The 16576-nt window shown below is 44.1% G+C and overlaps 1 protein-coding gene across 2 annotated transcripts in view; it reads right to left on the reverse strand.

The window, feature by feature from the left end:
- Positions 1–16576, reverse strand: part of SDK1 (sidekick cell adhesion molecule 1) — a 301817-nt gene that overhangs the window by 6478 nt on the left and 278763 nt on the right. The window contains exons 39-44 of one of the 2 annotated variants that reach the window (XM_039360268.1): positions 14422–14583; positions 13579–13704; positions 5741–5905; positions 5183–5320; positions 2662–2782; positions 1736–1865 (exon numbers count right to left, since the gene is read on the reverse strand). In XM_039360268.1, coding sequence (XP_039216202.1) covers positions 1736–1865; positions 2662–2782; positions 5183–5320; positions 5741–5905; positions 13579–13704; positions 14422–14583 — 842 coding nt within the window. Of the gene's footprint in view, positions 1–1735; positions 1866–2661; positions 2834–5182; positions 5321–5740; positions 5906–13578; positions 13705–14421; positions 14584–16576 lie in introns of both variants that reach the window. The other variant, XM_039360267.1, reaches the window with a different exon arrangement.

Genomic DNA, 16576 nt, shown 5'->3' on the forward strand with positions numbered 1-16576 from the left:
TCCCTCCCTCCCTTTTCCTCTCCCTCCATCCTTCCTTCCTCCTCTCCTCCCTCCCTCCCTTCCTCTCATTTCATTTCCTTCCTTCCTTCCTCCCTCCCTCCCTCTCCTTGTATTTCTCCTCCCTCCCTTCCTTCCCTCCCTCCCTCCCTCCCTTTTCCTCTCCCTCCATCCTTCCTTCCTCATCCTCCTCCCTCCCTCCCTTCCTCTCATTTCCTCCCTCCCTCCCTCCCTCCCTTCCTTCGTCCCCCCCTTCCTGGACAGAAAGGACTTTCCATTCAAACCCTTACAAGGGAGGAGGGAGTGCAGAGGGCGTCATGACGTCCTAACCTGTCAGAGCCTTTCTCTCCAAGAGCTTCAGCCCGGGAGGATCCTCTCCGCAAGAGCAGCAAGCAGGGGGTCCCTAATCAACATGCCTCTGGCATTCACCTTGATTGATTGCATTTCCCTTCCACAATCTGGTATTTCAGATCCGGAGATAGAAATGCAGGCATTGTGTTGAGAAGGGGAGGGGGGTCTTCACCCTGCCTTGTCAACTTGAGGCTTTCAAGATAATATTGTGTTACATGGAAAAATGGATTAAAAATGGGAGTCGAAAGGAGACAGCCGCAAAGCTTCCAAACTTAACAACCAAAAGATTCCCCTTGGCGGGTCCCTTTTATGAGTCCATCAGGTGAAAATTGAAAAGAATGACCCTTGCTTGCTTGGAGGGAAGTGATGGCTACCACCAGGTGTGAACTGTTCAGGTTCTTGGCACAAGTTCCCCAGAAACATCAGGCTACAAGAAAATTTGGGTGACAAGAAACTTAACTCTGGTCCTTGTTTTGTAGCCCAGATCTGGCAGCCCTATATATATAAAAAATGGCTGTTTGGTGGCCTCTGATGGTCTTCGACTTCCAGGCAGATTCAGTGCAAGGTGTTCACTAGAGATCTGTTTTTACCAGGATATGTGCATTTGCATCATGTTTCCCTGGATGCTTGCTAGTTCTAAAGTCCTGCATTTGCTGTGGAATGTCTCTGATTTTGACTCACTAGCCCCTTTCATGCCAAGGAAATCACCTGCTGTCAGAAACATTATGGAGAGTTGGCTGATCCAGCAAGGTGTGGTCTGAGCTAGAGGGCACTAAAAGAATAAAGGGTGAAAAATTTCCAGAGTTACAGGATCCCCTGAAACCATGATTTGTTAGATACAAAGCCATGGGCCATCTTTCTGTTGGTGATGCTCTCGTAAGTCTTACTTACTTACTTGATCTTTGATTTTTTGGGTTCCTAGTGTGGATTCCTTTCCTTCCCAAGAGACCATAAAAACTGGTGGGACATTTGGTCCTAAACTTCTATCTCTATCAGGCTGGAGATAGATTTCCCCTTTCTCTTCACCCTACTTCTCCATTTCCTGATGCAACTTGCCTACTTTAGCAATAATCCCAAGCAAACCTTTGCTGTCCCATCTTAATAGGGTTCCTCCAACGACTGTTGAACAATCAACTCACTTTAAATGTCTACGGAGGTTCTCAGTCCTCCAGGTCATGGTTGTCCCAAAGGTGCTTTTTCACGAGGCAACTGGACTTCCTTTTTTTTCTCTTTGAAGTCGTTTTACTTCTCATCCAAGAAGCTTCTTCAGCTCTGAGCTCTGAGCTGAAGAAGCTTCTTGGATGAGAACTGAAATGTCTTCAAAGAGAAAAAAAAAAAGGACATCCAGTTGCCTCGTGAAAAAGCACCTTTGAGACAATCAACTCACTTCTGACTCTGAAGCATCCAAGGGTTTCTCGGTGAGGGCAATGCTTTCTGCCAGCACGGCTCCGTTGTACTTATTGCAGATGTCCTCATCCGAATAATGAAGGCCTCCAGGGCTTGGGCGAGGTGGCGATCTGGAACCAGGAAAGGAAATAAAACTAAGTCCGGGCTGGCTTTTGATTCTGTCTGATAGACAGAACACATTTGCCAACCTCCATCTCTCAACTGGTTACAATAAAAGCTGTGAGGCAGAATTGTTTTCTTTCTGGAAAATACCCATAAAGGAGAATATTTGTAGCCGAGGGTTGAACTGTGGGGTCCTCAGTGCTCTCTGAGCTTGGTTGTTTACTTGCAGCAGTACTGATGATGTAACCTAGTTGGGTCATGAAACATCTGAAAAAAACCCAACCAAACTCAAAGACCACCAAGGACCACACACTCTTCCTCCTCCTCCTCCTCCTCCTCCTCCTCCTCTTCCCTGCAAACCACACTCCCTTCTAGCACTGATGATTTTACTTAGTTGGGTCACGAAACATCTGCAAGTAAACAACCAAGCTCAGAGAACACCGAGGACCCCACAGTTCAACCTACAAATATTCTCCTTTATGGGTACATATATATCATCAAGTACCTTATTTTCCAGAAAGAAAACAATTCTGCCTCACAGCTTTTACTGTAACCAGTTGAGAGATAGAGGTTGGCAAATGTGTTCTGTCTATCAAATAGGCAAACAACTGGTTCTCTGTGTGGATGCCGCTTCCAGAAGTCCATTCCGGGCCTCGGCAACAAAAAATTAGCTACCGGTTCTGCCAAAGTGGTGCAAATTGGCTGAATCCCACCACTGTTCCCGCCCTTCCAAGAGAATATGCCTACATAAGCCTATCCTACTGGATGTCTGCCTGAATTCTAGGTGCTCTGGTGCCACCTCACCTGGTCCCGTTCTTCTTCAAGAAAGCATTTTTAACACTGAGATGCCGGCTGTTGAGCTCCAGAGATGTAAACCCCCCGTTATCCAGAGTGACACTTTCTTCCACGCTGGCCGCATTTTTTCCTGGAGACAAATGGCGACAGAATGAGCGAAGGCGTAGACCTTTCTCTGGCTCTGGGTGAAAACAGAGAAGAAGAAGAAGAAGAAGAAGAAGAAAAACAACCCGCCATTTTTGAGGTAACTGTCAGGCACAAAGGATCAGGACCACACATTTCATTCCTGCTCAACTCATGCCTCTATGCAAGAATCTAGTTACCTAATGGTCAGCACAAAATTGGCATGAGATAAGAGTCAACGGAATCCAGGAGGGGCTGGACTTGGAGTCTTTGTGGCAACATAAGGATGCTAAGATTATGACCTGTTTAACTCCACCCCCAGCTCTACCTGCTCTTCTCCTACAATAGCCATTTTTAAATAAAATATAAGCAGTAAAAGATAGTAGGACCACTCATCCTGCAAATCTGTTATACTGTGCTTATTGGACCATTGCGTGCATGTTTACAAAGGATAGGCAAGTTTTAACTTTTATTGAGGGAACTTTATGTTTTTTGCTCTTTTATGCAGCATGTGTTTTTCATTTGTTTGGGCCTTTGCAGAGGGATGGGAGAGAGAAGCCAGCCCTTTCCAACGAACATATTGATTTCCTTCTTCTAACCAATGAATCCAAAGCAAAGATGAAAGCACTGATGTTTTCAGACTCAGCAGGTCCTTTCCTTTTGGCTGTCCCGAGAACAGACAATCTATTGGCAAATCATGGATGGCCCATTCAAGGTAGCTTAAAAGAAAAGCTACATTGACTTCAGGGAGATTTGTTCCCAAGGAAGTAACTTTAGGATTACGGCTTTGCAGCCCGAATCTGCTCCTGTTCACTGAAAGAATTACTTCCGCCGAATTCATTGGGAATCCAATATGGTGAAGATGAAGCAAACTGGAGCGAGAAAGGCTTAGGACAACATTTAGAGATGATAAAACAAGTCGTGACCTCTTTTCAGAGTGGATGAGCACAATTATATTTTGGAACATTCTTTTGTTGCTGCTGTTGTTGTTTTTTTTAAAAAAAATACCGTTCTGTAAATTAAAAACTAGAGTAGACGTTTCTCCCGAATGCCCCTCTTAACTTGCAGGGAAGTTTTTGATTTGTAATGGCGAAAATTATTTGAAAAATCACCTCATCTTTGTGGGGTGGTATGACCCATTTTCCTATTCGGGTGAAAATGAGAAACTTGAAAGACCATCTGGTGGGACAGTAAGCATTCTAGATAGCCTCCTTATCACAACCATGGGGTTTTCCCAGATGGATCTCCATGCCACAATGGCTTTCAGGATCCTGCACAGGTGCTCTGGAACTTATAAGACCTGGTCTCTGTTCTGGAATATAAACCCAAAGGCCTTGTTGGTTTTAAGCTTTGATATTGTTAAGGAACACTCTTGTCCTTGGTCTGCCATCAATTTCTCCTGCTTCAGGAAAGTTGTTCCTGCACAACTTCTCCTGCTACACCACACCAAGACTCTGCAAAAGGTGAAGGTCAGAACTGCCCTTTCGCATTTGTCATCCAGAGAGAGAGCTCCCTGTGCATGGTGCATAGGAATTTAAAATAGCATTTAGCTCGATAAGATGCCATGCCATTCAAACGTTTCAAATCCCAGAGGAATAAAACCCGATTTACTAACACTTGTAAGAAGTGAATTTATTCCTGGGGGAAGCGGTTTTGCAGGGAAGGGAATAAGAGAATATAAATTGGGCAAATTGTGGAGTTCTGACGTAAGTTTACCTGTGTGGTTTATTTATTTATTATCACTTGCATATACAAACTCCGGGGACAAAATCTCCTACTGCCTGTGTGCCAAACATCACCGTGGTCAACAGCACCATTTTGCTTGCTGCTTGCTTGTTCTAAGGTCTGGAGTGTGTGGGCGAACCCCATTTTTCAGTCTCAAAGAGTTAACGTGCCTGTCACACAGAGACACCCAGGCTACTGGAGTGGCATGTGCTATTGGCAGCTTTTGAAAGGACTTCGTGTCTCAGGCGGAAAGGGCACAACATTGATTTGCAAAGCTCTGAAAACAGAGTTCGGGGGCTGAGCTATAAATATTTAAGCTCCCTCTGAAAGAGACCAGGAGTCTGGGTTGGCTGATAGGTGGAAACAAAGACCTACATGTATTATTAAGGGCACCCAGGAACGAAGAACGCAACCCAGGGAATCCAAATTTTCAACAGGCACTTCAACCTTCAGTGATGATAACTCAAGTCACTTGAGATCAGGCACACAAGGCAAGGATGCTATTTGAATGTTATGGAATTTCATCTGATAAAATGCACAACAAGTGTATTGTGTAAGGTGGGAGGCAGGGATCAGCCATGGGACAAGCCCAGGAGGCCTGAGGATTTAATTAGGAAATATTATTTTCTACTTTGTCACAGGCTGAGGGTCCAAGGCATGGGGAATGGAGAAGATAGCCCACCTGCACTGTTGTCTCGATATTTCTTAGTCTGGTTGTGCAAGATCAACGCAAAGACGACCATCAGGATGAGAATGAGGCTGCAGAGGGCCACTACAAGCAAGAACCACCATTCTTCGTAGAAAGGAGATCCTGTGTGAGCTGGAGGGAAGAAGGACCAACAAGTTGAGGGATCAGCTCTGAAACAGTTATGTTTACCCAAACTCTCCTCTTTTAGGCATCTCTTTCTTTCCTTTGAGAACATGGATTTATTTTGAAGGACAAGCACGGGAGGATCTCCTAGAAAGCCCACTGTGATCTGTCTGCCCTTCTACTCAGAATAAGAGAATACAAAGTTGGAAAGGACCTTGGAGGTCTTCTAGTCCACCCCCCTGCTCAGACCATTCCAGACAAATGGTTGTCCAATCTCTTCTTAGAAACCTCCAGTGTTGGAGCATCCACAACCTCTGGAGGCAAGTGGAGTGTCCCAATGTCAGTCTTGCTCAAGTATCCCAATATCAATCTTGCCCCAATAAAGACTTCTCCACATTCCCCAGGGAACGCTAAACTGAGTTTACCAACCTGAGATGGCTACAGAAGCTGCACTGGGTTCTCCGTATCCAAACTCATTCACCGCCACCACCCGGAACTGATAGCTTACTCCTTCTTTCAGCTGGTCCATGCTGACTGTGTAGGATGTGGCACTCCGCGGGATGTTCTTCACAAACAGGTCCCACACACCTTCATCTGCAGAAGCAGTAAGGAATGAGGAGGTCTGGTGGTCACTGCTGATCGTTTCACAGGGCTTACCCCAACCTTATTATGAGCAGAGATTGACACCAAACTTAACACTAGGCCAGACTTGGCAATTTTAAGACCTATGGACTTCAACTCCTACAGCTGGCTGAGGAACTGTGGGAATCAAAGTCCACAAGGCTTACAGTTGTCAAGTCTGGAGACTCCTGTACTAGTCCAATAGCCAAGAAGTAAACAATACCCCAGTTAAGGAACTACCAATGCAGACAAACAAGCTAACAGTAAACCACAACCTAATCAAGAAGCTACCAAGAATACTTACACCAACGCTGACAGGGCAAGCTCTTAGTATATAAAAATAAAAGCAAGCCCTACTTCCTTGATGATGTTACCTAGTCAGGTGACGAAAGGCCTGCAAGCAAACCACCACGCTCGGAGAGTAATAGGAACCCCACAAATACATAATCAAGAGACTTCAGGTCTATGAAGTGTTTTTTTAAAATCCCTGAAATAACCTTTCATTTGACTTGAAACAAATCATCTGGAACCCTTTTCTCTCATTGTCCTTTACATGTTCTTGATGCAGAGAGCTTCCAGCAGCAGAAAAACCCATTCCTCTGATTTGCGTGTCTCTAAACTTGGCTGCCCATAAATTTCAGCCCAAAAAGGTATTAGATTCTGAGCACCGGTGACTGTGATTAATACTTTCTCCATTGCCCATTGTTTGATGGTGGTATTTGGCAAGCCCCCAGTGATGAGGCGGTGGGCTGGGACTGAAAACCCAGCCACATTTTAGCAGTCCAACATCATGAGGGAGCAGGTAATTCCTCCTCTAAAAATCCACTGTGGAGAATCATTTGCTGGCACGGATCATAAATTCAGCCAAATGCCACCCCTTCACGTTGGGATAGATCTCTGTGCAGACTGCAGAGGATCAAATAAAAGATGGAGCTTTTAATACATAATTTTACAAGGTAATAAAGGAAGCCAAGAGTTTTATTTACTTCGAGAGGCAGAGGACAGAGAGGTAGCGACAGAGCTGATAGTTCAGAGCACTTGCAAAGAAATAAAAGGATTGCTTGTTTTATTCGGCACAAGATCCTGCTAATAGATAGGGCTGTCAGAGGAAATATGGAGGAGAATTCCAAATTAGGGGTGGGGGGTGGGTGGCATCTTTCTAAACCTTGATAAAGATAATGTTCCATGGAAACCATTAGAAAAGGCTCCAGAAATCATTGCTGTGGTTAAATCCATGGTTTAACCACTTGTCGGAGGTGAGGGGGAAAAAAAAAGAGAATTTCAATTGTCTGGGGAAAATCTATCAATTCTGCTAGCAGCCGGTCTGCCTTTTGACCCTGACTGCTCTTTAGAAGGCCAGATCCTGAAGTTGAAACTCAAATACTTTGGCCACCTAATGAGAAGGAAGGACTCACTGGAGAAGGGCCAGTAAGAAGGGGACGACAGAGAATGAGATGGCTGGATGGAGTCACTGAAGCAGTAGGTGTGAACTTAAATCGACTCCAGAAGATGGTAGAGGACAGGAAGACCTGGAAGAACGTTGTCCATGGGGTTGCGATGGGTCGGACACGACTTCACAATTAACAACAACAACAAATTTAACAGGAACTCTTAGAGTTGGCTGGAGAATTGTAGGAGTTGAAGGCCACACATCTTAAAGTTGCCAAGGTTGAGAGACACCCTCTTGGTTTGGATACGGAGATTCGCAATCATCCAAGGTTCATGGTTATCCCACAGGTGCTTTTTCCACAAGGCAACTAGACTTTCTTTTGTTTTTTTCCTCGAAAATGTTTTGCTTCTTATCCAAGGAGCTGAAGAACTGAAGGAGGAGAAGCCAAACGTTTTCAAGGAAAAAGCACTTTTGGGTCTGTCTTGCTTTCTTGCTAAGGCATCCCCTTTTGTCATACAAGTCCTATCTTCCTAGGTAAGAGGCCCATCCTGAGTTTTCCAAATGAGATTCAGGCAGGGTCCATCTTATCTTTCTCCTGACCACCCATGGAGCAAAAACATCCTGCTACTTTAGGTCCATCCTATTAAGTGGTCTCATCCCAGAATCTGGTGCCAGACCTGACATGAAGCACACATGCAGCCATGGATCAGTTGCATCCATCCTTCCTTCCTTCCTCCTCCTCCTTCCTTCCTTCCTTCCTTCCTTCCTTCCTTCCTTCCTTCCTTCCTTCCTTCCTTCCTTCCTTCCTTCCTTCCTTCCTTCCTCTTCCACCCAACATCCATTTTCCCATCAAAGGGTTGAATTCTCAATTCCGCATTACAATTCTTTTTGTAACTTGTGGCAGCTTTCCATCAAGGCAAGCTGTTGCAATGCGTTTTCCGTCTCCAAGCCATTCATCCCAAAATGTTAGAAGACGATTCTGGAAAAGGAGACTTTGCTTTTCTAGATCTACACCAAGGAGCATGAGGGAAGTCTAGTCTACATTCTCCGGGTTGGTTGGCGATTTCCTGTATCCTGACCGGGAGGCTTGCATGCGGAAGACTAGTAACTGAAGGAATGTGGGCTTTTTTTTTTTAAACCTGAGAGAAAAGAAAGCTTGTCCTGGTAAATCATACGCCCCCCAAATATGTGCAGTTACTCCCCATCAATTCTTGCTTAACGTACTGTTAGATGCAGCATGGCTGGTTATGGGGTTGCAAGAGAATTGCTCTCAATTGCTTTTCTGTTTAGAAACATCTGTCCCCTTGTCTGCTTTTCCTATAGGTTTGGATTGGCTACTTTATTTGGAAAGAGGAGATTAAAGGGAATAACTACTTTTTTTAAAAAAAAAAATGCTATCATTACACAGGTTGGGTTGCTTTTTAGCCTATTGCTTTGACTCTAACGGTAGAAGTAGGAAAGGATGCATTGCTTCTTTATACATATAAAGAACGGTTGCTGGAATATCTAGTTTAATGAAAAGAAGGACTAGGGGTGACATGATAGCAGTCTTCCAATATCTCAAGGGTTGCCACAAAGAAGAAGGAGTCAAGCTGTTCTCCAAAGCACTACAAACACAAGACAAGAACAATGGATGGAAACTCATCAAGGAGAGAAGCAACCTGGAACTAAGGAGAAACTTCCTGACAGAACGATTAATCAGTGGAACAACCTGCCTCCAGAAGCAGTGAATGCTCCAACACTGGAGGTTTTTAAGAAGAGACTGGACAGCCAGTTGTCTGAAATGGTATAGGGTTTCCTGCCTGAGCAGGGGGTTGGACTAGAAGACCTCCAAGGTCCCTTCCAACTCTGTTATTCTGTTATATGGTTACCACTGGATTCTGAAGAAGACCTAGGGGACAATCTATATTTTCTTTTACAGCTCACAAAGCCTCCTGTACCTTCAGGTTTTATTCTTCCAGGGGAGTGTGTGTGTGTGATCAGTGGTTCTGTGAGCCGCAGGTGTTAGAACAGACGCTGCACCAATGCAAGAGTGCGATTTCATGGACAATTAACCACTGCCGTGGGCTGAATCACACTGTCAGTCAAACCACTGCGGCTTCAGAACCTGACAGGGTAGATGTCACTGATTAATTCCTTCCACATTAGACGTAGGGCTGATGGAAACCTGCCACTTTTATGTCTGCCTTGCCACCACTGGCATTTCCCAGTGAGTGTGGCAAAACGGGGCATTCATCCCATGCCAGACAACGCCGGCAGCTGGGCCTTCACAGAAGCGCCTCCTGAAAGGAGCCCAGGAGAACCACATGAAAACGTGAATTTATTTTCAAGGAGGAAGAGGTGAAACCACAGCCTTGACTATTGGGAGGGCAAAGATGCCAAATGAAGGCTGACAAGCTGTTGACGTGACACCTGTCTGTCATTCAGGGGAAGAGACGAAGGAAAAATTGCCCACTGGGAGAGACAGGCCAGGCAACGGAAGACCTTGCTTTGAACTGACCGACTTGTGCTGGTTTAGGCACACGTTTGAAATGGAATAAGTGGAAGTGATAAAAATGCTATGGAAAAGCGCAGAAGGTCTTTTCCTTGAGGGCTGAGAAGCCAAGTTGAGCCCTAAATGAAGAATGAATATGAGGAGGGGAACCCGTATCACAAACTCAGCATTAGTGAAGAAATCTAGATTCTTCCTGCTAGGTGGGGATGGAGAGGTGGGAAACAGGGACATATTTTATCTCCTCTATCTGAATCCATATGGATCTGTTGTCTTGGGCAGGGTGAGAAAAAATCTCCTTCGATAGGGCCCTGAAGAATCACCAGCCCTAAGGAAATCTTTAAAACCTTCTGAAGATTGTCTGAGAATCACAGAATCATAGGCCTGGAAAGGATCTTGATCTTGAAGGTCTTTTACTCCAGTCTCCTGCCCAAGACAGGAGTCCTTATTCCATCCCAGGCATGTGGTTGCCCAATCTTTTCTTGAAAACTTCCATTGATGGATGGAGCACCCACAACAATGGGAGACAAGTGGTCCCATTGATTAATTGTTCTCACCATCAGGGAATTCTTCCTTATTTCCAAGTTGGCTGTCCCTCTGATGAGCTTCCACCCATCACTGAAGACAGAATGGAAAGTCCCAAATGGATGGTGGCCTACCAAGCCTGCTATCCAAGCGGCAGACTCTAGATAAATTCTACTTAGCTCTAATTTGGCAACGGAACTATTGGAAATTTATGATAAACAGGTGTCCTATTTTCCCGAACAAATTTAACATCCTGGGTGGAGACACTTGTTCCTCAAGAGATTGAATTTGGCCTGAGGTCCCTCAGTTGCCAGTTCCGGTTGCTCATGCAAATTTCTGGCAATTGTTGATAGGCTCTGGAGGTTTAAGTTCTGTTTTTTAAAAAATCTACAGATCTGGCTATTTCATGCCTTTTAAGATCTATCGCTCCCCAGGAAGTATGGCTCTAATACTCTTAGAAGAAAAAAAATCAAATAATTATACCTTGAGGGTATTAAAAAGAGATTCCTTTGAAACTGAGAAATGCAGAGATTATTGGGAGAGGGAGAGTGGAGAAGTGTGCTTTGGAGTTTCCTAGCTCAGAACGACAATTCTAGTGACAAATAAAGAAAAAGAGGAAAAGAAAGAGAGAAGCTGTGGCATTAAAAGTTTAGAGCTATGATAGATGGCAATTGAGAATGCTGGCTGGGGAATTCTGGGAGTTGAAGTCCACACATCTAAAGTTGGCATATTTGAGAAACACTGCCCTAAAGTAACCGCAAGATGTTTAAATATTGATAAAGTACCAGCATTTTTCATTTGCCAGTTAATATGTCGAGGTTGGGACAACTGAGAACACTGAAATTCCCCCGTCTTTTTTGTAGCTTGGTAAGTGAAGTCAGTGGCTTGGGGTCAATTGCCCAGCTGCGCATCCCTGCTAAGGATGCGATGCAGTGTCTCTTGGCCAACCTTGGGTAAAAATAATGACTCATTCAACCTCCTCTTCTGCTGAGCTTTGTAACCAGACAGAGAAGCATCCAAAGCACAAGGAGGTTCAACTCAGAAAGATCTGGAAGGTTTTAAGTGAAGCTGAAGCAGCTGGATTAGTAACTTTGGTTTTCCCTGGATCAAATTTCATGTTCTATACATTATTATTATTTGTTGCAGTCTTGTTGCTGTTGCTGTTGCTGTATCTTGCACTTATTTGCTGTAGCTGGCTATGATTGGGCCCATAGAAATTCTGTATATAGCCCTACAGAACAGACAGTGCACAATCCACATGTGCTTTTCTGCTTAACTGCAACAAGGAAGCAGGAAACTTTATTCAGAGAAAAGACATAGAGTATACCATAGATGCAACTACAAACGTATAAACATGCCATCTACTGGTTGGATGTAGTTGTTGTACAAAATACATGAACACAATATTCCAACATTAAAGAATAGGGGACTCAGTGCACAACTGTCCTGTCCATTTCTTGCAAATAAATGAATAGGATTTAAATAATCTCAGAGAAACTGAACAACAAAATACTTAAGACCCTTCCCCTCTATTTACAGATTCAATGAAGTGGGCCAAAGTTGCATTAGTATAGTTAAAAGCATCTTTGGAGCGATCTTCTCAACTTTTTCTCAGTGACACAATAAATTCTGTTCTGGTGTAGCTAAGATGCTAAAGACGATTAAAGGACGGATAACAGAGCCAGTACTGGAACAATAGAGATAGAAAATTCTGTCTTGACAATGTAACTCTTTATCAAAGGTAGGAAAGTTATCTCTTTTCTACCTGGAACCAGAATCTGAAGGTTCTTCCTTCATATATACAGGTATTCCTCGACGTACGACCCCAATTGAGCCCAAAATTTCTGTTGCTAAGCAAGACAGATGTTAAGTGACTTTTGCCCCATTTTACAACCTTTCTAGCCATAGTTGTTAAGTGAATCACTGCAGTTGACAAGTTAGTAGCACAGTTGTTAAGTGAACCTAACTTCCTCATGACTTTGCTTGTTGGAAGACCACAAAAGGGGACCACGTGACCCCAGGACACTGCGACCATCATAAATATGAGTCAGCTGTAGGGATGTAAGTGTGAAAAACGGTCCTTTTTTCAGTGCCTTATAACTTGAAACGGTCACTAAACGAACTATTGTGACTCAAGGATAACCTGAATATTCAGAGTCTTGGATCCCAGGGAGAAAATGCAGGAGGATCCCACAATGTAAGTTTCTAAGTTTTCTAATTAATATCTGTTTTGAGACATTTTCCTGGACAAGTTTCACTGAAATGAATCGGACCAGGAGAAGAGAGAAATGCTTCTATGGGGGGGGGGGGAATCCTGAAGCTTAGTTTCCCTTCATTTTGTTATGATGGATAGGCCACCCTTAGATAGTCTTGTTTTATTCAGAACATTAATTAATTTAAATGGATGAAAAAGTGGGTTACAAGCTCCAGTGACTGGTGGACGGGAGAGGAAGGGAAAGGGGGGAGGGCAGCCTGGAAATAGTGATCTTGAATGCTAAGCATGTTTCATTAACTTAGTTGTGAAAACTGTTATCAAAGCTACACTCTGGAAATTAAGAGAAAATAATGGAGTAGTTGAGATAAGCACTGGGATGGAAAAACGGCTGGCCTCAGCAAGAAGGGGGAATTTGTAGCCCTCTTCATTTGTGGGGATGATGGAGGAGTGGGGAGAGGAACGATGAAGGCAGACGAGAAGCGTCAATAAGAAGCAGCGAAGGGGATGTGTTAATGATGGTGGGGGGATGACTTGTCTTGGTGTCAGAGAAGCAAGGTAGACCTAATGCTTAGCGAGGCCTTTTGGGAAATAGAGCTTTGAAAAAAATGGGAAGAGTTCAGGGGACAGTAGAAGAGAAAACACTTCTGGAAGTCTAGAAGACTCATGGAGGCTGGGATTCAAGACCGTCAACATTTGGGCTGAGGACCATCAACATCCCAACCAAGAGTAACCAGGACCAGTCAGGAGAATGGGATCCTCAACAGTGGCCCTGGAGAAGATCTAGAAGAAAACTCATCATAAAGGGGGGTGCATCCTATATCAATCTGTAGCAGGAACCATCCATCCTTTGTGAGCTCTGAGCAAGCAAGTGAAGAATTATGGGTAGGGGTTCCACAGCTGGTTTGGGATATCTTCCTATGGTAATATCCCCCTTCATTTCTCTCTTTCCTTCTTTGGTTCTAACTAAGTTTGCTCAGTCAGTTGATTTTGATCTTCTGTTGCACAGAGAATTCAAAATGACCTACCTGAAGGCCGACTTTCTATGACGTAGCCAGTGATCGGCTTCACTCCTGCAACTCCCTCCGTCCAGTACAACGTGAGCCCAGAGGCAGATTTTGAGACCAGCACATGCTGTGGAGAACCAGGAGATCCTGCAAGAGCGGGGGGAGGGGGGGGAGGAAGAATTGGTTGAGGCAGGGGAACAAATGAATAAATAAATAATTAATAAAACACAGGATGTAGAATCATAGGGTTAGCGGGGAACTCAAAGATCTTCTAGTTGAACTTTCTGCTCAGGGCAAGAGATCTTACAGCATCCTGAACAAATGGTTCTCCAATCTTTTCTTGAAGGTCTCCAGCGTTGAAGCACCCACAATTCTGAGAGGCAAGTGGTTCCACTGAATCCTCCTTTCTCACGCTCAGGAAATTTCTCCTTCTTCCTAACTTGGATCTCTCCTTGATCAGCTTCCATCTGTTCTTTCTTGTCCTGCTCTCAGGGGCTTAGGAGAATAAGTCAATCCCTTCTTCTCTGGGACAGCCCCTCAAGTATTGGAAGACTGCTATCATATCACCCTTGGTCCTTCTCTTTGGAAGACTAGATGTATCTAGCTCCCTCAACCGTTCATCAAACAATTGAGCCCCCAGGTCCCTGTTCATCTTTGTTGCTCTTCTCCGCATACTTCTGAGAACTTTTTAAAATCATTGTCTTCCCTCAATTTGCACAATCCATCATTACCTTTCCATTAGGGAGATCAGAAAATCTTGCCTTACAACTTGGAAGTACGTGTTGCATCTGGGTGCTGAATCAGCTCCCCTCTTTGCCCACAATCGTTGTTTCGCGTTTGGCCCGCTCCTCAGATCTCACTTACCTTCCGCTGGCCCAGCTGTGATGTTGGCTTGCAGTTCAGGTCCATAGATAATGGTCCTGGCTTGTACTCGGAACAAGTAGGTCATTCCTTTGGTGAGATCTCTGACTTTTAGCCAGCGCTGCCAATTACCCTGGATGTCCACGGTCACCACTTTGCTCACCCCTTTAAAAAAAAAAGGATCAAAACAGTGTTCAAAAGAAAAGGAGAGATTGGGGAGGGAGGTGTAAAAGGGTCAGGGGGAAGAAAGCAAACAAGCAGTGAGACAGCAGAAACGATGCCAACGAGATTACGGGCAGAATGATGATCGAGCCATTTGCTAAAGAAGCTTTTCTTACAATTAGTGGGAATTTAAGTGGCAATAATGGACAATTTTCGGCAGAGATAAGTGTAATTAGACTCTGGGCTTGATAAGTGGAGGCTGGCGAGAGGCAGGGGGCAGGGGGGACCTTACAGCGCAGTTGGGAGATTTTGAAGAGGCTGCAGATTACCCTTGCTGATTAGCCAGGAGAGGTGAACAGAAGTAATTGCGGCCTGTAGCTTCTCTCTGAAAACCCAAACTGACTCTGCGGGGGGTCCTTTAACCCTCATCATTCTGTCGAATGATTCCTGGGGAGAAAAATTGCCAGACCACAGTCTCTATTGACCAACGGCTCAAGGTCTTGGAGGAAAGCGAAGTAAATATAAATCTTTTAGCATTTCCCGTGTCTACTGCTTGTGGATTAGTTCCTTCTAAAAGAAGGGAAAGAGACAACAGCAGAGGAGAAAGAAGCAGGAGATGGGATATAAGGGAGCAGGTTATGCTTTGTCATGTAAAAAGTTTCTTTTAAATCAGTTTAGAGCAGAGGTGCCCAACCTTGGCACCTTTAAGACCTGTGGACTTCAACTCCCAGAATTCCCCAGCCAGCAACCTTTGCAACTTTAAGACTTATGGCCTACAACTCCCAGAATTCCCTAGCCAGTGATACTAGCTGGGGAATTCTGGGAGTTGATGTCCACAAGTCTTAAAGTTGCCAAAGTTGGACACCCCTGGTTTAAAGTAAGAGATGCTATTTGATTAAATGCCTTTAGGTAGAAAAGGGTCTAATAGTATTGTACTTGGTGTTTAACCTTTATTTAATGGCTGATAATTTTAATATTTTTAATGCTTTTATATTCATTCATTCATTTCCCATGCCTGCCCAACTCAACCAGGTGACTCTGGGCAGCTTACAGTTCTGACATTATAAAACAGTGAAAACAATTCAAAACATCAAAGTTGTAAAAACATCCCCAACATAAACAAATAAATACAAACGGCAGCTGGGATGATTACGCGTTTACGCCACTGTAAGCAGCCCAGAGACACCCTGGCTAGCGATATGGGCGGCATCTACATTTAATAAATAAATAGATAGATGAATAAAAGGCTCACACGGATGAAATGAGGGCTAAGGATCACCTGCATTTCGTTTGGGTTAGGATGTGTTTCTAACAGAAGAAAGACGATGCAGGGACACTTCCCCTTCTCACCTAAAATTTAAATCCAAAGTTTGTTTTTTTAGGGGGAGGGAGTTTGAAAGTTAAGTAGTGGCCTTCTTGAGACTTATTAGAAAATCAATCTTTTTCCTTCCTTTAAACATCCTTCCTCCTACTGTGACTACAATGTGGCAGTTGGTATTTGTGGAAAAACCCAGGAGCACTGAATGCCTCGGCAGTTAATTGAAAGCCAACAATAGGTGGCATCTCCACAAAACTTAATTTTGCCTGGATGGGTTCAATCAATTTCAGGACTTTCCAAAGCACTTTGGTTCAATTTCTCCTTCCAGCTGCAATTTGAAATCCCAGAATCGGAAGGAAGAAGGCTGGGTCAAACACATTAGATGCCGTTCACTGTCTCTAGCGGGATCATCCAATCCGGAGAACAAAACCTCAACAATATTGTTATTTAAAAGAGGGGCGAAGAACGGCTCTGGGGTTACTTTGTTATATCTTGATATTAGGGAAATTGATTTTTAAACAAGCTGTAAGGAGCGAGTTCATAATATGAGGGGAAACCAGGCACAAAGTCTGCAGAGACCCCCTTCTTTGAAAGCAATTTGAAGCTCGGGAAATGAGGGATGGTTTCTGTATCAGAAGCAGACTGTTGCAGGAAAATATAAAATAACCTTTTTTTAAA

The sequence above is a fragment of the Crotalus tigris genome, unplaced genomic scaffold (assembly GCF_016545835.1).
Source record: "Crotalus tigris isolate CLP2741 ecotype Arizona unplaced genomic scaffold, ASM1654583v1 scf7180000019173.45859301935:6455823, whole genome shotgun sequence".
In the NCBI taxonomy this organism is placed as follows: domain Eukaryota; kingdom Metazoa; phylum Chordata; class Lepidosauria; order Squamata; family Viperidae; genus Crotalus; species Crotalus tigris.